The following is a 22,360-nucleotide window of genomic DNA, read 5'->3' as shown; positions in this document are numbered from 1 at the left end:
TTTAGGTTTCCCTAAGCTCCCTGGCATCTTTTGTCCGAAAATTCATACACAATAGTAGGGTGAGGTACACAGCCTCTAGTTAGAAGCAGTGTTGGCTTCGCCTAGCCAGAACAGATAAGTGTGAGTCATCTTTTGGCACACCTTGGGAGCACCTTCACTTCGGCTGGCTATTCTGTATACCGCGTATTCCTCCGTCGCCCCACGCTATACAAGCCTCGTGACCGTGTACGAGTGTGGACGCTGATTCGACGACGAATTTTCGTTTAAGCATCCGGCCGACGCTTCTTTGGGAGAAGTAATGCTGCGAAACTGTTGTACTATTTGTTTGTCCGAGTTCAAAACCGTTGGCGCCCGAGAATATCACTTTGTTATGCTAGATGCAATCAGCGTTATCTGGAAGGATTGCAGCCAGGCGGAACTTTTTCGGCATTATCCTGGACTGTTGTAGTTGTGTTTAGCGCGTTATTTTGAAGGTCTCTCTTCGATGACCACCGAGCACGTTTGTTGCCATCGGCGACGCCGAATTCTTCAGTTTATTTAAGGGCGATACTCACTTCAGTAACTAAATTACTGCTGAAATACTTTGTTTCAATGTCTTCTTCACTGCTTATAATTTCAGAGCGGAACAAATAAAAGTTCGGTAAAAGAGTGAGATGTGTGGTTTTCAGAAGCGCTGCGATCGCCCTGTTGCTATTCGTGGTGACTTTGAACGCAAATTCCGACATTGCACAAGCGACTTCCAAATGTTCTGGACATAGTTGGTGTTAGGGGATCATTTTTAAAAATAATAAAAATTGCAATTCAATAGAAGAAAACATGGGCGCCGACCACGCCAAACGCGTGCGCTATTTCTCTACATAAAAACGGCAGCACGCTTGAATTCTCATGACGTCACAGGTTTGAAAGCGAAAATTCCATACCTACTATGGTTTCTGGGAAAGTCTCATTATGCGCCCTGCTTTTCTATGTCTTTAATATATTTTGTGTTTTATGTATTATATATTTTCTATATGCATTTATATAGCGGCCCTTCCGAGCTTTTTTTCTGACTGAAATATGCGACTTTTGGAAACGTAGTGCAGGAGGTACGACTAGGTATAGCGCATACCGGGGAATATTTTAATTGGGGGAAGAAAGATTCTGTAGGAAAACAGCGCCAAAAAACACTGGGCAAGAATCACAGACAGACATGAGCGTTGTTTTCCTACAGAATGTCTCACGAACTTGCCCAACAATACACCTTGAGAAGAAGAATGGTTGGGGAACGCTTGCCACATGCGAAACCGGTTCAGAAGGAAAGCTGGATGATTTTCCCAGCCAGGCCACGAACTTTTGAAATCATGTTATTTACACTACGGAGATGTCTATTCTGGAGTGGGGGGGCTCGGAAACCCGCGAGCTCTATTCTGCCGACAGGGTGTACCGACGCTTACAGTCGACAGTTCTTGCACTGATAACGTGAACATTTGGGCTGAGTTATGTCTGGTCGGGAGGGAGAACTAGAGAGAACAGAGCGACACTCGACCAAAGATTCGTTAGAGAACCGATATTTTCGATGCCGATCCGACACATTCTGGTTGCACTGGCTTGGAGCCAGAGGCCAACGTTGGCTTTGACCGGTTCTCCAGACGTCGCAGTTGCAGTGCAGCTGAGGCTGAGCAGGAAAAGGAAGGAGGCGGTCCTTTCTCCCTTTGATGTGGGCTGTTGCACAGTCATAGATAGTTTACCGCGAATATAGCATGAAATCGCAGATGATTGGCAAGTGCCTCGGTGAAAGGAGGTTAATGGCTACGTCATGACTATCAGTCTGCCCCATTAGCCCTCTTTACATGAACCCGAGAGCGTCGAGTCGATTCAGGGGTCGGGTTCAGCATGGTCAATCCAACTTAACCAGTGCGTGCTTGATGAATTCGATTTTAGCGTTTCGAAACTGGTTCATCTGTAGCGAAACCAAGCTTCGAGCAAGCAGTAGCAGCCTCCAAGATTGAGGCACGCCATCGCTGTATCGGAGGCGCGACGGCGCACGTGAAAAGCAAGCGCGCATTTATCATCCCCCCCCCCCCCCCCACTAACCCCACTTTACGACTCGATAGCGTTTACAAGCACATCGGGTCAGGGTCGAGTTGAGTCAACGTGCTCCTTGTGGCGGAGTTGTCTGGACCCGACTTGGCGCGCGTTTTTATGAACCCAGTACCGATTTTCGGCGCGATAACTTAAGAACCAGGTCATGTTGGGTTGATGTAAGCGCCGAAATTGGCTCGATGGCCTCCTGTGAGTAATATTTGCACCTGCATTCTTCACTTATATCGGCACCTGGGTTACCGCGCCCCTACCTAGGGCAAGTAACAATGCCGTTCTCCTGCACTTTCCTGAATAGGGAGCCCCTTCCTGTGTTTTGGTGCTAACAAACCTTATTGTGTGGCTGCCGGGGGGGGGGGGGGGGCGCTTTTGGGTGTTGCCTTTCAACCTACTTCGTTTCCGCTCCACAATCTGGAGCAAAAAAAGAAAAACAGAACTTGCTCTCCGAATACAGCCCAAGCTAGAAAATATGAGAGAAACAGCTCAAGTCCGTGCAAGTTCTCACTAAAACCCTGGGTACATGAACACAGACAACCAAGGGGTTAGTGGTAGAGTGTAGTAGCGACAAAGTATTCGGAAGCCAGATGGAGCCACGTATCGCTAATTAAGTTTAGCGCCAATTTCAAATGTCCGCAGTAAATACATACAAAACTTTCAAAGCCTCTAAAACGCAAACACTACGCTGGATGTGGATAAAAATTGTGGCTGGAGAATCAAAAATAAAAATGGGAGGAAACATTGCGCACGAAATTCTGATATCTGGCTTAGTTTTTTCACGAGACGACATGAAAACCTGACATTTCTGAAAGTGCTATGTTTCTGAATATTTACCTCTGATTTGTAAAAAAAAAACGAAACTTAAAAAATAATATCGGCTCACAACATTTCCTCTATCCAGTAAAAGAGAAAACGCTGCCACAGACCTCATGAAAATCGAGCCATATTAAGACACGCTAGATAGAGCTTCTGAAAGTTCTCATATATCTCCTATGGACACTGCCTCTGGTGAACCCTCTTAAAGACGCTAGCTACTGCCCTCAGTCACCCCTGATGAAGGAGCCTAGTTGGCTTCGAAACGTTGGGTTAAAATTAAATTTTTGGTTGGAGATGTGCAGTTTCTTATAAGTCTTCAAACCCAACCAGCAGACAGGAAAATCTGTCAAAATTATGCTTAGTTTTCATACCGCGTATATAGTGTTATGCCTATAAAAGCGGTCTTCTAACTCAAAAAGCATATCTTTAAAAATTGTGTAATGTGTGAGGTCAAACACCCTAGGCATGTAGCCGTTAGGCCTACCTTTCGAGACGTTTTAGACTTGAGCGGTACGGTAATGTCTCCACTCTACCGCTGAGAATCAAATCTCGTTGTTTGATTCCTTTTGGTGAAGACGGCTCTTGTGGTAGTCAGAATACGGTTGCTTTCTCGTTGGGAGTCCAGACTGCGGGTGGCTTTTATCAACCAAGATCGTTAGCGCAACTCTTAAGTCAAACGATCATAAAACAGTTGGACAATGTATCTTTATGCAAAGCAAGGTTTTGTACTAAGAGACCGGTTAACCTGAAGAGCGCCGTGAGGGAAGGGACTAAAAGAAGATAGGGGTGTGTTAGTGTACAGCACCGGAATAATTTGTACCTCTTGGGACCCGTATTGGTTAGAGGATAGATTTGGCTTATTCTGAATCTTGCTATTCTTAAAGGCAAGGAGGCTAAGGCAAAGAGGGTGAACAGTTTTTTCAGGAATCTTTAACAGGCACCGACGTCGCTCAGCACATGTTCGCTGTTTGCGTTCCGCCTCGATTGAAACGCGGCTGCTGCAGCCGGATTCGAACCCGCGTACCCCGGCTCCGCAGAAGGGCGCTATAACCAAAGAGCCACCGCGGCGAGTTTCTCGTTTCGGAGGCGGACTCAGGGTAGCTCGTCATGTGGACCGCACGACTAGGACTGTGTAAAACCGGGATAACTGGGTTACAGATGTGGTGTTATTATGTAAAGTTGTCATTTTAAAGTCATACTGCTCAGTTTATTTGTTAATGCGATTCTCCTCTTTTCTGACGTCCGCTAATATACACGCATTACTGTGGCAATAAAAGGCATCTACATTAGAAACATACCTTTGAATCATACATTTTAAACATACCTGCTTTCAGCTTGTATTCGTCCCAGATGCCATGAATTTCGTGCTCCGGTCTAATTTGAGCACTTCGGCATAAAGCCGATTTCTCCCTCGAGGGAAGGAATCTACTGCCGGAGTGTTTCAGTCACACAGTGCCACAGCATTCACCCCTCATTTGTATGTCCATGCAACAAGGCTGGCATTACTTTTTCAGGGTGGATTTGCGTACGTCTACGAGTTCGTGGACAAAAAGGCGAGCGTGGTGTACGCAGGCAAAATCATCCCCAAGAAGCATCTTACATCGGACATTCTCTGGCAATATGTGAGTTCCTATATCACTGGGCTTCGTCTATTATCTTTCTCTTTTTTGTAGAATTTTTCTTAATTAGACGCTGAGGTAAAAAAAATGCTTTTGTGGCTTTTAGACCGCGGGCTCTACCCCTCGGGGTACAACATCCCGTTTCGATGTCGATGAGGCAATGACCTTTAATGCCTCACGAGGTCAAACCGAAGTTCACTGCTCAGTGGTATGTCCCATGCTCTAGTATTATAGCCATGGGATCACATGCCTATTGGGTACCTCACGTTGACATTTTATTTGACACAGTGGAGACCATGCTTAACAGATCTTTCGCTCGTATAACAAAGTTCAAGCCATGTTGAACCCCACCCATTTTTTTCTGGCGACGCCGGTGTAGCGAGGCGGGCACACGCACCGAATCACATGAAAACGAAAGTAACGAAGGTGGTGATGCAGCATAGGATTCGCGCGCAAGTTCAAAATGAGTTGCGCCATCTAGCGAAGTCAAAACAAAGCTCGCGTGATCGCTGATTGGTTGTTGTCTCCCCACCCTCGCCCTCCAACAATGTTTGCCCTGCCCTCGTTTTCGTCAAAATGACGAGTCGTCAAAGCCAGCCAGTTCCAAACCCAAACGTTTCGCGGAATTGCGCCTTGCGGCCGTATTCTATTATGATACATTATCCACTTTCGATTTCGAGTCCAGTTAGTGATCTCCAATTGGTCACTGTTGTTCAGTCTAGTGTTCCTCTATATGCTCCCGCAGGGAGCAGAGTTACGCAAAAAGTGCGCCATTTTGTTCCAAGCTCTGCTGGAAAGCTGCTTCTCGTGTGGCAGGCGCCTCATGAGAAGGCCGTATAGAAGCATCCATCCTCTTCCCAGTCGGGACTTCACAATACCCCCTCAGTCGGATAACAAAGGAGACTCTGCTCAAGATGGGAGTGGCTGTCCCCCTCCGGCTCATGTGTTTTGCATGAGCAGACACGGTTTGGAACAAAATACGTCAGCGTGATCACGTGATTGCCGCTCCGCGAATAGCGTTACGAGCGGTGCGAGGAAAACAGTCGCGCAACTCTCCTTCCTGTGGGAGCATATCTAGGAACACTTGTTCAGTCATGCTGCTAGCGCCTTCAAGCATGAGTGGAGAACAGCCGAACCATTTTCGCTGATATGGTGAGGTCCGGTCTCATATGAGCCAATGGTCACTTCTAGGGACGCTTGAAAGACGCGTCAACATCACAGAACAGTGACTATCGCGATAGGAGCAAACGTATTAGATATGGATGGTGGGTTCTTATAGATTATGGCTACTGTGTGTCGATTTCTGGCTTTTTCTAAACTTATCTAACCTCCATTTTCGTCAAAAGTAACAGCTTTGTCCTTTCATGCCTTAACCTAAGGAGACTGCAAATTTTCGTGGAACTTTCTATCTGAAGAGGAGGGTCACAAGCAGAGGACAAAACTTACACCTCATTCCGGTAAACATATATTAGTAGAGCCGTATGTTGCAAGATTTCGTTCTAGTGGCCGATTGTCTTTGCCATCGCAGTGTTTTTTTTTCATTTTCATCGTAAGGGTTCATAATTATAACTACCAGCGGCTTAAGTCAACCACTTGTGCTTATTTTGCTTACGCTTAATACAACCTTTTGCGAGATTACAGATTAATTTGTTGTCTACAGCTCGAAGAAAAAATCAACATCCACAGTACCCTGTGCCACGAGAACGTCGTTCGCTTCCACGGCCACTTTGAGGACGCCAACAACGTCAACATCATCTTGGAGCTGTGCACAAGACAGGTGTGTTAACATTCCGGCTCCTCGGTGGTTCCCGTTTCCACTTATTTTCTTTGTATTTATTGGAAAACGTTCCTAATGTTCTCGAGGTTCGTTTTTATTTCGTTTAATTGTGCTCATGGTCCCAAAACAACTCAGGCTATGAAGGACGCTGTAGCGGAGGCCTCCGGAATAATTTAGACGACCTTGGATTAGGTTACTCGATTATGTATTTGGTTGTTTATTTCTTTCGGCAATTTTATCGGGATAGGGCACGTCGCGTTCTTCAATCATAATTTAAGGCATAGCCAAAATTTAAAAGTGATTTTATTGCTTTCAAAACGGTCCTTTAATATTGTGATGCCTTCATGTGGGCACTGTTTCTTGCAGCAAGAAAAACAATTAACTGAACTAAGCCTTCTCCAGACAGGAGTGCGCCAAAGTCGTCATGTCCCAGTCTAAAAGCTGAAGGAATCCGATTTGTTTTTGTGATGTTCTTTGTAGTGTCTGACCTTCAAAGCTCTTCCCCAAGCTTCATTAACGCATTTATTTTCCAGTCTCTGGAGGAGATGCACCGGCCCAGAGGGTGGCGGTCCGAATCATAGGTGCAGTATTTAATGCGCAAGCTGCTCCGCGCCTGCGAGTACCTGGTGCAGGAGCACGTAATCCACCGAGACCTGAAGCCCGGAAACCTGCTCCTCACCAAGTACTCGCAACTCAAGGTGGCCGTCTTCGGACTCGCCACCCGCGTCCCCTACTTGCGGCAACTCAAGAGGTCCATCTGCGGCACCACCAACTACATGGCCCCAGAGATGCTGACCCATAAGGGCTACAGCTACGCAGAGGACATCTTGGCCGTCGGGTGCATCATGTGAGTCTCACCTGATGATTGCGCAACTGTGTGCAGCTGTTTACAAGTTGATTTACGAAGACAGCTGGGTGCACATCGCACAGGTGCACCCGTCCGTAAATGTATAAGTTGGAGCGTTTAATGTCGGAAATGTGAGAATAAAAACTGGCAAATCCTCGCCTATCTTGCCTTGTGGGAACAATAGCGAGGGAATAAAGTATGGCCGTTGCATTACTATTTTAAACGGGCGAAGCAAATCAGGCCAGAGTTGAGGGCGGTGGTTAGTTGTGTGCAAACTTCGTAGCCCTTCTCGAAGTCGGGTTATGTCGAGTTGAATATGTGAATTTTACGATTGAACTAGACGTTTTATACAACTGGTTGATATAATTACAGCAAATTGCAGGCGCCAGAATTTTGCGTATTTCAACTAGTCACCGTATCCCGCAGAGTTGAATTGCGCTTCTTGATTTGACTATGTTGACAGGCACGCTTTTAACGCGACAAAGCACTTGTGGATATCTCTGATATATATCATGACCCTTATTTTTTGTTCTTTTTGATCCTTCATGGTGGTTTACTTTTCGGTTGCGAGAAAACCTATGAATCAGTAAATGAGGCGCTCATTATCCTAGAGACGTAAAACAGAGCAGACTGTACGAGATAAATAATTAAAATTACTTCCAAATGTACTTCTTCCTTCTTTCCTATCTCATCCAGTTAGGGCTGTTTCTCACAACTATCAGCTTACGTCACTAGCCCAAACTATTCTTTGCAACCCTCATTGCCACAAACTTGCCGCGCAGTCGTCTGCAAAGTCCTTGCGCTGAAGAGAGTTTACCAGTGACAGTGTCCTTAGGAAATACATGAGAACTTTCAGAAGCTGTAGCGTGTCTAAAAATGGCTCGATTTTGATAATGTCTGTGGCAGCGTTTTCTTCTTAAATGGATGAAGGAAATGTTGCAGACAGATATAATTTTTTAAGTTTCATTTTTTTTTCACATCAGAGATAAATATACAGAAAATTTGCACTTTTTAGATATGTCGGTCTTTATGTCATCTCGTGAAAAAACTAAGCCAAATATCAAAATATCGTCCACAAGATTTCCTCTCTTGTTCTGTCTTGATTGTCAAGCCGCAATTTTCATTCATATCGAGTGCAGTATTTGCCTTTTACAGGCTCTTAAAGTTGTGTTATGTATTTTCTGTGGGGGTTTGAAATTCGCTTCAAATTTATCTAGCGCGATGTGGCTCCATCTGGCGTCCGAATATTTAGTCACTACTACACTCAACCACCAGCCTCTTAGTTGTCTGTGTTCGTGCGCCCAGGTTTCTAATCAGAACTTGGACAGACCTGAGCTTTTTCTTTCCTTTTTACTTGCTTGGGCTGTATTCGGAAAAGATTTCTGCGTTTCTTTTTTGCTCGAGCTCTTGGTGCGGTAAGGAAGTGGAATGCAAGGCCACACCCAAAAGTGCCCCCCCCCCTCCCTTCCCGGCAGCCACGCAAATAAGGCATTGTTAGTGCCAAAACAAAGGATGGGGGCTCCCTGTTCAGGACAGTGTGGGGGAACAGCATTGTTCCTTGCCCAGCGCAAGGGCGCAGTGACCCAGGTGTCTCTACAAGTTAAGAATGAAGCTGCAAATATTCCTCATAGGAGGGCTTCGAGCCGATAGCGGCCAGCGCTTACATGAACCCACACGGCTGGTTGTTTGGACACCGGTACTGGTACGCACGCCGAGCTGGGAGTCGACGGGTCGGGTCCATTCAATTCCGCCGTAAAGGAATAGGCGACTAAACTTGACCCTGAACCGACGTGCTTGTAAACGCTGTTCGGTCGAAAAGTATGGTTATTGAGAGGGAAGGGGATAAATGCGAACTTCCTTTCCACGTGCGCCGTCGCACCGCCGATACAGCGATGGCGTGCCTTAACCTTGCAGGCTGTTACTGCTTACTCGACGCTTGGTGTCGCTACAGCTGAACCGGTCTCGAATCGCTAAAATCGAGTTCATGTAAACACGCAGTGGTTGAGTTGGATTGACCATGCTCAAACCATGTGTCGGACAGGCATCGAAACATCGGCTCTCTAACGAATCTTTGGTTGAGCGTCGCTCTGTTTCCCCAATTCTCCTCGCGACCAGGCATATCTCTGCCAGAAAGTTCGCGTTATCAGTGCAGGTGCTGTCCACTCTACGCGGGTAAACATGGTTGCACCTTATCTGCAAAAAGGAGCTCAATGATTTCCGAGCCCCCTACTCTAAAATAGACATCTCTGTGGTGTAAATAGCGTGATATCAAAAGTTCATGGCCTGGCTGGCAAAATCATCCAGTTTTGCTCTTGAACCGGTTTCCCATGTGTCAAGCGTGTTCCAACCGTCTTTATTCTCCCAATTAGATACGCCTCGGTATGCGCAACACCTAGTCGCACCTCCTGCACTATGCTTCCTAAATTCGAAGATTTCAATCAGAAAAACGTTCGGAAGGGGAGCTATATATACATATATAAAATATATAATACATAAAAATATATAATATATAAAATAAATAAAAGAACGTAAAGAAGGAAGAGCTCATTATGAGACTTTCCCGGAAGCCATAGTAGGTGTGGAAGTTTCGCTTTCAAACCCCTGACGTCATGACAATTAAGGTGCGCTGCCGTTTTTGTGTTCAGAAAGAGCACACGCGGTTGGCGTGGCTGCATTAGCCATCTTCTATTAACTTGCAATTTTTATTATTTTTAACAATCAACCGCTACTAGCAACTTTGTCCAGAACAGTTTGTAGTCGCTTGTGCAATGACGAAATTCGCGTTCAAAGTCACCACGAATAGCAACAGAACGATCTCGGTGCTTTTGCAAACCACACATCTCACCATTTTACCCAAGTCTGATTTGTTCCGTGGTGAAATTATAAGCAGTGAAGGAGACATGAAAAGAAGTATTTCAGCAGTAATTTAGTTACTGATGTGACTATCGCCCATAAATAAACTGAAGATGTCGGCGATGCGTATAGCAACAAACGTGCTCGGTGGTCATCGAAGAGGAATCTTCAAGATAAGGCGCTAAAAACAATTACATCAATCCAGAATAATGTCGAAATAGTTGCGCCTGGCTGCATTCCTTCTAGATAACACTGATCGCATCTCGCATAACAAAGTGATATTCCCACGCGCCAACGGTTTTGAAGTCAAACAAACAAGTAGTAGGACAGTATCGCGGCACTCCTTTTGTCATAGAAGCATCGGCCGGATGATTAAAAAAATGTAAGGTCAACAGCAGCAAAGACAATGCAAACTAAACACTGGTAGTGCAAACAATGAGAGCGCAAAAAGCTTTTATCAGAGGCCGCGTCGTCGAATCGGCGTCCACACTCGTACAAGGTCACCAGGCTTGTATTGCGTGTGGCGACAGAGGAATACGCGGAATATATAGCCGGCCAACGTGCGGAAGGGGAGGTGTTCCTAAGGTGTGTGAAAAGATGACTTACACTCATCTCTTCTTGCTAGGCTAAACCAACACTGCTTCTAACTACAGGCTGTACACCTTACCCTATCATTGTAAATGTATTTTCGCAGAAAAGATGCGAGGGAGCTTAGGGGGACCCAAACCAGAAAACGTACATTTCCTTGTGGCAGCTGAGTGGTGGGTTACTGGAAAAAGGTCCATTCTGTGTCCACCACTCCTTGAGACGGGTTGTTCTTTCGTGCTTCCGTCTCCCTGCTTTGGCAGGATATACACAGAAAGTTCTGGGCCCTACTTTTTGTTCGCGGAAGAACTAATACTTGCGCGTCACGGTCGAGGAGACGTCGCGGTAGAATTTACACACCTGGAGGGGTAATAGAAGCTCCCTCCTTTTTGTGGTAATTAAGTGCTGCCATCTATCGACAGAAAAAGTTCAAATGTGAGTTGCCTCGTAGCTGGTGAGGCCTCTTAATTTGGAATTCGCTGACGCCGACCACCAGACGCCAAGTGGAGTTAAATCATTTGTCGAGAAAGTACGGTTGAAAAGCTGAAGGTGTGATTCTCATTTACGCAACCGGGTATATGTATCTTCCAGGCAGGAAATTAACGATTGGTGCCGAGAAAATATTATCCATAAAATTGGTATAAGCTTCCTCTTCATGTTCAAAAAATCAGATCAGGCACATCACGTTCAAAACCAGGCACTTACGTGCATCACGAACGTCGTTTGCCCACAGTTACGTTACCATTTCCTGGCGCTTGGCCGGTAGGGGTGTCGTAGCATGGCTGTGCCCGCACTGCTTCAAGCTGTGTCGTGTTGCGACGTTGGCCGCCACAGAGTGCGCGGATTACAGCGGACACTGACAGACCGCAAACTGCTTTCCGCAGGTAAGAGCTGCTAGTGGGGCGTCCCCCATTCGATTCGCCGTCGAACGCGGAGACCATGGTCAGAATCAAGATGAATAGATTCAAGATCCTCTAGACTGTATGGATGGATACGGCTGAACCCTTTACATCGGGCGGTGGCTCAAGCCACCTAGCCATGTCTTGTGAAATTTTACTCCTGTCTTGCTTTTAGCCACCAATCAGATAACCTTCGCTTGGTTACTTCTAACCTCTTAAAATCCACTTTCCCTTCACTATCCCTAAACCCCAATGCCTTGGGTAAGTCAGCCCCGCTGCCTTCCACTGTAGGGTGAAGCCCTTTACAGAAAAGTATCAAGTGTTCAGCCGTTTCCTCCTCCTCTCCGCACGCAATGCACAAAGTGTCTATCTCCTGGTACCTGACTCTATACGTCTTAGTCCGCAAAACTCCAGTCCTGGCCTCAAACAACAAAGAACTTCCCCTACAGTTATCATAGATATTTTCTTTGACAATTTCCTGTTTAAAGGTCCGGTATGTTTCTAGTGCCGATTTCGTCAGCATCCCTGTTTTCCACAAAGCTCTCTCTGTTCCTTTAACCTTTTTCTTAACCGATAATTGCTGATTTGCCCCCTTACTGCTGTCCAGATATTTGCTTGTCAATTTTCTAGTTCGCTTTCTCCATTTCGTGTCAACATTCTTTATATACAGGTATCTGAAAACTTTCCTAGCCCACCGCTTTTCCTCCATCCTTCTCAATCGTTCCTCAAATGCTATCTTACTGCTAGCCTCTCTGCTCTCGAAAGACGCCCATCCCATATCCCCCTGTACCCCCTGATTTGGTGTATTGCCATGTGCTCCCAAAGCTAACCTCCCTACTCCCCGTTGCCTAATTTCCAGCCTTGCTTGAACATCTGGCCTCATACACAGGACCGCATTCCCGAAGGTCAGGCTAGGGACCATCACCCCTTTCCAGATCCCTCTTACCACCTCATACCTATTGTAATTCCACAGTGCCCTATTTTTCATGACAGCTGCATTCCTACTAGCTTTATTCATTACATATTTTTCATGCTCTGTCAGATACTCAACACTGTTATTTATCCACACCCCAAGATACTTGTACTCATTCACTACCTTTAGCACGAACTCCTGTATTCTATGCTCGCCGCCCTCTTCATTAAATGTCATGACTGCAGATTTTTCCTTACTATACTTGAAGCCTAATCTATCTCCCTCTGTACTGCATATGTCTAACAACTTCTGCAGGTCTTCCTTGTTGTCAGCCATTATCACTATATCGTCAGCATATATTAGTCCCGGTAATGTCTGTTTAATCAATTCCCCTTGCTTGAAAAAAGATAGGTTGAAACCTAGTCCGCTCCCCTCTAGCTTGGCCTCCAAACCTTGCAGGTACAACATGAACAACAAAGGGGACAGAGGACATCCTTGTCTAAGCCCCCGCTGTATCTCTACAAGCCCTGATACATTTTTTTCCCATTTTATGAGCACTCTGTTACCTCTATATATATCTTTTAAAAGATTAATTACTCCATTTTCCACATCCAATGTGCCCAATATGTCCCACAAATGCTCCTGAGTAACGTTGTCATAGGCTCCCCTAATATCCAGAAATGCTAGCAATAAGGGCCTATGTTCCTTTTCCGCAATTTCTATACACTGTGTCAATGAAAATAGATTGTCCTCCAACCTCCTTTGTTTCCGGAACCCATTCTGTAGTTCCCCTAGCACCCCCTCGTTCTCCACCCAAGCCTGCAGTCTATCCTTTATAATTTGCATCACCACCCTGTAAACCACAGACGTCACTGTTATGGGGCGATAGTTACTTACGTCTGCTTTGTCCCCCTTTCCCTTATATATCATGTTCATTCTACTTAATCGCCATTCATCGGGGACTTTCTCATCCACTATCGTTTTGTTCACTACCTGTATTAATGTTTGCTTGGATTTTGGTCCTAACTTCTTTATCAACATAATCGGGATACCATCTGGTCCTGTTGATGTGCCACTAGGAACCTTCTTCTCTGCCCTTTCCCACTCTCCTTGCTCAAGTGAAGCTATTGCTGTAACCGGTCTATCCTCCTTCGATAAACTATGTACCACGTGCTTTGCTGAAAATTTTTCCGTCATCCTTGTTCCTATGTGTTTTATTGCTTCATCCCCTTCTAGTCGAATACCCTCATCTGTAACAATAAACCTTTGTTCTAGCCTAGTTTTATTACTCATTGCATTTAGATGTTTCCAGAATTTTTGGGCTGCTTTTCTATCCTTTTTATTTACTTTTGACATCCATTGGGCACCCTTTCTTCTAATTTTCTCATTAATCAAATAGGATGCGTCCCTTCTACACTTTATGAAGGTATCCCATTTTCTGTCTACTGTCTCCCCCGAAGCGAGCGCCCTCATGCGGTGGATTCTCCAACCGGAGCCCGCTAGGCGGCCGAGCATCGAAGCCATCATGTACCACGAGTTCATGATGAAAGGTACGCTTCATCTTGCATCTCTGTCTGTGTTTCTATGGGCTGTACTGTTTCAATCACGGTTCGGTTTTATTTTTTCAACGCAAAATCGCTATAAGTTACGTTCGGCGAAAAGGCCGAGCTTATTGCCACAATAATTTGGGATTGTTCGGCAGAGGTCGTGTTCGAGCGGAGGCCTGTGCGTGCTGTCACCACGTGCACGTGACACTATGTAAAAGCGCAACTTTACGCACCGATCATTATTTACTCTTGTGGCAGCAACTTGGAGAGAACACGAAATTTAGCGTCGAAAGAACACGAAACGAAACATTGTCTTTCTACAGGTCATTGCCAGAATGACAAATTTCTCTTTTCGTGCGTAAGAAGTGATACAGCTCGTACCAACCCCGAGCAAAACAGCCCGTTGTCTGTTGCCTTGTCTGTTCCCAGCTGGCCTAGCGCGAGCGCTCCGTCTCTCGGCACTGCTTGTTCATCGTCGTCTTCCATGTAGCACGAAATGTGCTTTCGCACTGATTCGAATGAATCATTCATTACCTGTAGCTTTTTAGTTCGCTTTAGCAGAAACGAGGTTGGTCGCGATAAAACACTGTAGATATGAAAATTTCTCACATGATAAGTGAGTTTGTTGCAGGCTGATGCAACAACTTTTATTCACTGAACAAAATTTTATGCCTTTCCCTCGCAAGAACAAAATCTTCGGCATCAACTTCGTGTCGTTCTCCTATTTCCGTGATAGAATTCACGTTGGGAAAAACTGCTGTGGATATTACAGGCACACAAAATGATCAATGCCAGCAAGGACATGACGTATACCTGCAACCGTGGAAATCGAAAAAGCGAAATGGGTCCCGTGTGCATGGCAACACGAAAAAATAGTTTCTGCATGGGGCAACATTCAGTGTGTATTTCAACTGAACGTGAGTGCAGCCGGCCTGTATACACTCGTTACGGTTTGTGAGACGCGCAGCGCCTCACTCGTATCCTGCGATGCGGGCTTTGCAGATTTATCAGCATGGATTACTGTTACAGGCAGATTTTAAAGGGTTGCGAATGGAGCCAGCTGAGCTGCATATCAGAGAGCTGTCCGTCGATCTACTGCAACTAGTTATACATCGATGTAGCTTTTCAGGCATGGGTACAACTTCTTAAGCACTTGACACAGTGGAACGCAACTCTCGTTGTTCAGAAACATCAGCTCATGGATTGCGTGGAAGAATGTTCTGCAAGGGCATTCATTCCTGAGATTTTTTTAATTTTTTTTCGTGCTAGCACTTATTATTAGCGTTCACATTTTCTAGGTTTTCTTCTTTGACTACGAATAGCAAAGTGCCGGTCTCAAAACGTCCGCGACCTCTTCTCTCCAGAAGTGCTAATCACCCAGACTAGTTTAAGGCATTGATCTTTCTCCACAGCCCCTGAATGTTTTTCGCCCTCTCCTTCCAGGGCTGCTTCCTCCACACCTGCCTGCCTCATAGGGAGGCACTCAGCACCGCCCAGGACTCAACCGACCGGAGACACGGGTCGGAGAAATGCGATGGTTACGCTAAAGTGGACGGCGTCTACGATTCAAAACGCCCACATGGAAACGGCTGCGCTTATTCAGAGCTTCGGCAGCGACCAAGTTTTGTTTTTCTCCTTTTTTTACTGGGGTTGTATCCGTTTTTTTTTTCACAGTACAAGGTTTAGCAAGCTTTTATTTTCATTCAAGCGCTAAAGCATCTTTTTTCTTGTTGAAATGCACTGTTAATTCTTTGTCACTCGAGCACATGTATACAGATGATATTTTTGACAATGCCTCTGTCGCTACTGCCAAGGCTGCGAGTGGGCTCCAATGGTGGATTCCAGTTAATTATTTCTGATGTGTGCTACAGCTGTAATGCGATTTTAACTTTCGTACCGTGAACTTCTGAATAAATATTTGCCCTCCGTTTCGTGTGTCCGTTTGCTCTTCCTACAGCTGTCGGACGAATACTGTTTATCGTCTCCTAGATTAAAAAAAAAAGAAACGATGGTAGGAGGCAGCCCTTTAAAACCATATAAACCGCGGAATTTCTATTCGAAACATTGTTATCCCATGCGGCCACTTAGTGGAGGTTATCAGATGGTAGCGCCAATTACGACCAGTGCAGCCAGGTTCGAGTGGTACCCTATGAATTTTGTTTAACTTGTTATAAGTTATTTTTAATCCAGCACGCCCTTTTACTAGGCCCTATAGCAGGTGGGCACGCACAATTTGTACACTCAGTCCCAAGCTAGATCGGGGGCAGTGTAAAACGCAATACCACGGCGTCAAAGAGAGCTACATGGTGAGTGCAGAGTTAAAAATAAGAAACTGTGAGACCATGGTGAATAGAGGTAAATATATACGCAAAGACTCAGTGCGCGAAAAATTATAAGGCGATTAGTAAAAATATGAACAATATAGAGTAATTTAATATGCATAGAGACTTTTCTATTTTGCTTGGTATTTTTCGCATGACATCTGATGCGCCGTTTTGGGGCGCAAAGTCCAGATACAGCACTCTGCGCCCAGATCACTGGAAATATAAGTGGATCAGAAAAACGACCAGGTTTTCGCCGTGTTTCTGGACCCAGATAGTATGGTGGCAGCTATGACAATAATGCAAATTATGGGCACACTGTGTAGATAGTCAATTCCACTCTCCTGTCTTCTGGCCTTGCAATTTATGCTTCGATAAGATTTCACGTGTTTTATTCCACGCAGGCAGTAGCAGATGAAAGGGGATAGCCCCCTACTTCCATGGTCGGGTACAGTACCATCTCTGCATTGTCAAACGGTTCCCTGCTTTGTTACGCTAGGCAGATCATGAGAATCTGACGACTGCATTGGCCGAACGCAGGTTCCTTGACGATGAGAGAACTTTGTGCTTGAGTTGTATCTGACTATAGTCATATACAAATCAAGAATTAAGCGGCAAGTTCCCCTTAAAGGAGTCCCTCCAACCACTCAGGTCGACCAATTTACCCCTTTGACCTACTTTCTTTTTCTCCCCCTTGCCAGATTCATTTGCATCTGCCAGCCTAAAATCCCAGTGGGTGGCATATCAAGGGGGAATAACCACGGCTTAATCGGTTCAGCAGACAATGGAAAGAGGTGCTCGTTATGACATACATGAGGAAAGGAAATATCCTCTGAGACCAAGCTGCACTATAGCCGTGACTATAGTCGGATACAACTAAATAACGCTACAGCTTTTCCCTATCAAAGTTCCCCTTTCCAGCCAATAATTAAGGGGTCGGCCGATTGTCGTGACTTTGCTTGCCTGACAATTCAGGCAGCGGCGCCGTAATGGATACAGGGGTCTATCCCCGACCACAGACGAAAGGGAGTATCCCTTTTTATCTACCACGCCCTGCTTAGTCACACTATCATGTTCATAAAAATCGGCCGGCGCTATCTATAGGGTAGAACGGGGTCCTTTGACGGGCAAAAACAGCTGCGTTCTTAAGCTGCATCCGGCTATAAACAATGAACAGATTCAGGGCGTTCTTCCACCCGCAGCTGCTGTGACAAACGTAACGGCTGTCATCACGTACAGTTGCGAGTAAAAAAACTAGCTCACGTGGCGGATCACCGGAGTGCCGGAATGACGTGGCATGGCCCCGCGGGTGATTGAAAGGCTGATAACGAGAGTGCTGGGCCGTTCCCATTCCTCAGTATTATAGGGTGCTTCAGCGGACTGTCAGGCCACAGCAAAACATATTAAGGCTCATACTCGCGGTGAACGCCCGTCCGGTCACGTGACCTCGCAATGTCCATCCGTTACATCCTAGGTCACGTGACTCTGTCACGTGTCAAATAACCTTCTCACGTGATCACTACCTGCCAACTGGACATTGAGCAAACTGCCCACTGTGGCGGTTGGTGTGATCCGCCGCCAAGCAACATTGCGCTTGCGCGGGGTCACGTCACCACTCAAATTCAAATCAGTGCAATGAGTCGCAAATAGCCTCCCCCTTCCCGCAGTTAAAAGATATTTTATTGCCTGCAACGAATTTTTTTTCTGTAACCGTCAGTAGTTTTTTGTTTTTGATACTGCTTTGCTCCCATATGCTAAGGGTAAAGATTGGGATAGTTGTTTGTTTTCTGCATGCTTGGTAGTTATTTTCGGTAGCAGTCTCAGCCACTCTGCCGAAGGATGACTATAAAGGAATAAGGAATAATTCCCTGAAATAAACGGTTGATCGGTTGTAGCCCAAGTGATAGAACAAGTCAATAAATGCGGTGTTATCTTACGCCATATTCGTGACGGACGATAAGAGGTGTTATAAATTAGATTCGGGCACTCCCGATCTCCCCAGAAGGAAAAAAGAGATGCCGCGCGCCAACTGCACTGCAAGATTGGAAATCGTGTTGTTAGTCAAGGAAGGCAGGTCACGGAGAAGCATTGCTGCCGATGTAGGGTGCGCAGTAGGGACCATAATCCGCATTGTGCGTGTTTTTCTAGAAGAAGAGAGGATTGACGACGCTTACCTTAGCTGACGTCCGAGATCTCTCAATGAAGAGGAAGATCGGCTGATCGTAACCGCCGCCTTCCGCAGTCCTCATACTGCCGCTGCCGAGATAGAAGAGGAAATAGGCATCCAGGCAGTGTCTTTGTGAGCGATTATGAAACGGCTTCGGTCAGCAGGAATATACCTCCCCTATAGTCGCATCGCTTGCTGGAGGCTAGTTCTCACCGCGTGAGGCTAGTGAGGCTAAAGAAGGTGAGGCTAGTGAGGCTAAAGTGAGGCTAAAGAAGGTACCAGTCTTTGTCAATGCTCAGCTTTCCAAAATAGATGCGATGCATGATTTGCAACCTCAAATGTTTCCTACGGTTGGCTAAAAATCCCAAACCAAGGTTGATTTTAAGAGACGTGACACTATTTGAGAAGCTGTAATTATTGGACACAAATAACGCAGCATTATTCTGGACGCGCTCGGTCATGTGAGATAAATAAGCAAACTGGGGGTCCCATGCATGGCAGGCATATTCAAGAATTGGTGGTATGTAAGTGAAATACAGGAGTTGTATGGCATTAGGCTGTCCTTTATTGGAACCGTGCGCCATTTTCGCCCACAAATACAAAAACCCTGTGAGCTTCTTGGGGCGGTTGTCGGGGAGCTGGCAGTATGACCGCGGAGGATGTGTAGGATATACTGTTTTCGAGCTCTGTTTGCCACCCGTTGGTCAATGAGTTCACTGAGTGTACTCATTGAACTCATCGACCAAGGGTGGAAAACAAATTAAATACAAATTCTCATAAACGATGGGATCGACTGAATGAACTCATTGAACTCATCGACGAACGAATGGCAAACAAATTTAATATATATTCTCATCAATGAATGGATCGATGCGCTCACCAACGCGCGTAAATGATCCCGTCAATGATTAATGCTTTGCCCAGACGAAGTCAAGTCCTCTTGTCGGAACGTTGGCAAACACCCTTAAGTTTTCCCTTCCGCTCTCCACTTTCGCAGTACATATACAAGATGCAACGTAGATGGTAAAAACATGATCAGTTCAATGGGAAAAAGCAGAATGTGGAAATTTAGAAAGCCCCCGCCGCGGTGGCTCAGTGGTTAAGGCGCTCGACTACTGATCCGGAGTTCCCGGGTTCGAACCCGACCGCGGCGGCTGCGTTTTTATGGAGGAAAAACGCTAAGGCGCCCGTGTGCTGTGCGATGTCAGTGCACGTTAAAGATCCCCAGGTGGTCGAAATTATTCCGGAGCCCTCCACTACGGCACCTCTTCTACCTTTCTTCTTTCACTCCCTCCGTTATCCCTTCCCTTACGGCGCGGTTCAGGTGTCCAACGATATATGAGACAGATACTGTGTCATTTCCTTTCCCCAGAACCAATTATTATTATTATTATTTAGAAAGCCGTAAAATGCAGATAAATAGCGAATAGTTCTATCATAACTCCAGAGGCAGTCCCCTACTGTTTCAACCCAGATCAGGGTGTCTTAGAACGCGAATATACAAAAAGAAAACTAGCCGACAAGAAGACACCTGAGCAATGCGTAGTAAATCATTAGAAAGGATTGAATTCCTTACCCAAGAATGCGGCGGTATCTCCCGGATTCTCTGGGGCTGTCTAGACGCAGCCTTATATATGAGGCTGCGGACTCGTCCAGCCGCCAAGTGGCAGCTTTTTTTTCCGTAGCCCCTCCATCTGTGGCACCTGATGGAAAATAAAGATTTGATTTGATTTGCACGCGGTCACTCTCCCCGGGGCGCCAGGGTTTAGAGACAACAATGGTCAGGTGAATGGATCAGCGCTACAAGTTAGAAAAATGGGGTTGCAAGATTGGCGGCTCAAAAGCTCGGGAGACATCAGCTTGGAACAGCAGGATTAGGTATTGTAGTTTGAAGAAAATTGCGAATTCGCAGACCTACATCTTTAAAAAAACAGCAAAAATGCCTAGAATTGTGGCCATGCTACCACCCGGTTTCAAATGGGGCACTGCTATTTCTTCCAACAATCCAAACTGGGCAAGAGGACGGAGGTCCACACATGGATCGTCGCTATATATTCTGGTCCCTCTGACATTTTTTTTATGAACACAATATCATGGGCTAAAGTCATGATGTACTGGCCACTCTTCAACACAGAAGAAAAGCAAAAGCTCCAGTTAATTGCTTAGGATCCGTTAAAATGTTCGAGGTGGCCTCAGCCATTACATTCTTCGCCAACGTTTTCCGCAGGACAGACCGCGTGTTCCGACTAAGTGCTGAAGCAGCCCAAGCCATATCAGTGATGAGTACTTAGTGGGCCACCACTGTAAGACACATTAGCCGTGTGTGTGTGAAGCGTTACAACATTCCACTAAGGACACCCGAGTAGTGCAGCCGCTATTGAACTTGAGCGTTACAGCCTGCGAGAGCGGGCTTCGATCACCGCCGTCGCCGCCGGATGATACTGGCGTCACAGTGCCCGAACTCTCCGCAATCCCTTGTGATTTCTATTTCACATTTAGGTTCTCTATTTGCAATAACTTCCTCACAGAGTTATAGTATATTAAGGTACTGTTACTATTTCTGCATCCGTCCAGAAACTTGATGTTGCCATTCCTTCTTTCCTGATAGAATCATTTTGGCATCGTATCTCAACTGTTTTACGTCTTCATTGAGACATTTCACAAGATTCTCATTTTTTTTTTGCCTGCAATTGTCCGACGTCCATGAATAAGTTACCGCTACCAATGGACTTTACCCGGAAATTGCTCCCGATACCCACATACGTTCATTGCAGTTTTATTTTATTCTTCGCCAATTTGTTTTGCGATACATCAACTAAGCACTTGGCACGGTGGAACGCAACTCTGATTGTTCAGAAGCTTCAGCTCATGGACTGCGTGGAAGACAGTTCCACAAGAGTACACATTCCCAATACTTTTAAATTTTTTTTTCTGCTAGCACCTGTTCTTTACGGTCACATTTTCGACGTTTTCTCCTTTGACTACGATCAGAAACTTGCGGGTCGCGACAGGTCCTCGACATCTTTTTTCGACAAGTGCTACTCAGCTCACCTAGTTTATGGCACTGATCCATCTCCACAGACCCTGAATGCTTTTCGCCCTCTCCTTTCAGGGCTCCTTCCTCCACACCTGCCTGCATCCCGTATCGCCCAGGAGCCTCACGTGGATGCACTCGGCACCACCCAGAACTCAACCGACCGGGGACACGCGCAGGAGAAAAACGAAGGTTGAGCTGAATCGGACTGCGTCTCCGATTGAAAAGGCCGATACGGGAAAGGCTGCACTTACTTACTGCTTGAACATCTTTAGATTTTTGTTTTTCAGCTTTTGTTGCTGGTATTGTAACCGTTGTTTTTTTTTGCCCAATACAAGGTTTAGGAAGCTTTTATTTTCATTCAGTGTTCACAGCATATATTTTTCCTGTTGACGTGCACTCTTAACCCTTTGTCATTGCAGCACATGTTCAGATAATATTTTTGACAATGCCTGTGTCGTTACTGCCAAGGCTGCAATTGGGTTCCAAATGCGGATTGCAGGGAATAAGTTCTCAATTGTGCCACGGCTGTTATGCGATATTAATTTTTATACGGTGAACCTTTGAATAAATGTTCAATTATACTCTGTTAGGTGTATCAACTGGCACTTACTGCAGCTGTTGGAAGAACTATCTTTGTCGTCTCACATAGGAAAAAAATTATGGCAGGAGGCAGAGCTTTTCTACCCCACCAACCTCGGTATCTCGATTCGCGAAACTTTCCTATCTCACGGGGCCACTTCGTGGAGCTTACCAGATGGTATACCGCCAATTATGGGCAGGACTGCCAGGTTCCGGTGGTGTCCTACAACTTTGTGTGTAATTTCTTTTTGGTTATTTCTAATCCATCAGGCCCCTTTACTAGGCCTACAGCTGGTGGGCATGCTCAATCTATGGACTAAGTGC

At 45.8% G+C, this 22,360-nt stretch overlaps 1 protein-coding gene across 1 annotated transcript in view; it reads left to right on the top strand.

Annotated features, from left to right (window-relative positions):
- The window catches only part of LOC144109751 (serine/threonine-protein kinase PLK1-like), a 29,197-nt gene extending 7,546 nt beyond the window's left edge, over nt 1-21,651 (top strand). Inside the window, exons 2-6 of the mRNA XM_077642546.1 lie at nt 4,407-4,514; nt 6,172-6,288; nt 6,870-7,135; nt 15,376-15,452; nt 21,533-21,651. Coding sequence (XP_077498672.1) covers nt 4,407-4,514; nt 6,172-6,288; nt 6,870-7,135; nt 15,376-15,452; nt 21,533-21,651 — 687 coding nt within the window. The remainder of the gene's footprint in view (nt 1-4,406; nt 4,515-6,171; nt 6,289-6,869; nt 7,136-15,375; nt 15,453-21,532) is intronic.
- The last annotated feature ends 709 nt before the right edge of the window (nt 21,652-22,360 follow it).

The sequence above is a fragment of the Amblyomma americanum genome, chromosome 11 (genome assembly GCF_052857255.1).
Source record: "Amblyomma americanum isolate KBUSLIRL-KWMA chromosome 11, ASM5285725v1, whole genome shotgun sequence".
Taxonomy (NCBI): domain Eukaryota; kingdom Metazoa; phylum Arthropoda; class Arachnida; order Ixodida; family Ixodidae; genus Amblyomma; species Amblyomma americanum.
The sequence above is the reverse complement of the archived record's forward strand: the minus strand, read 5'-3'. Positions and strand labels throughout refer to the sequence as shown.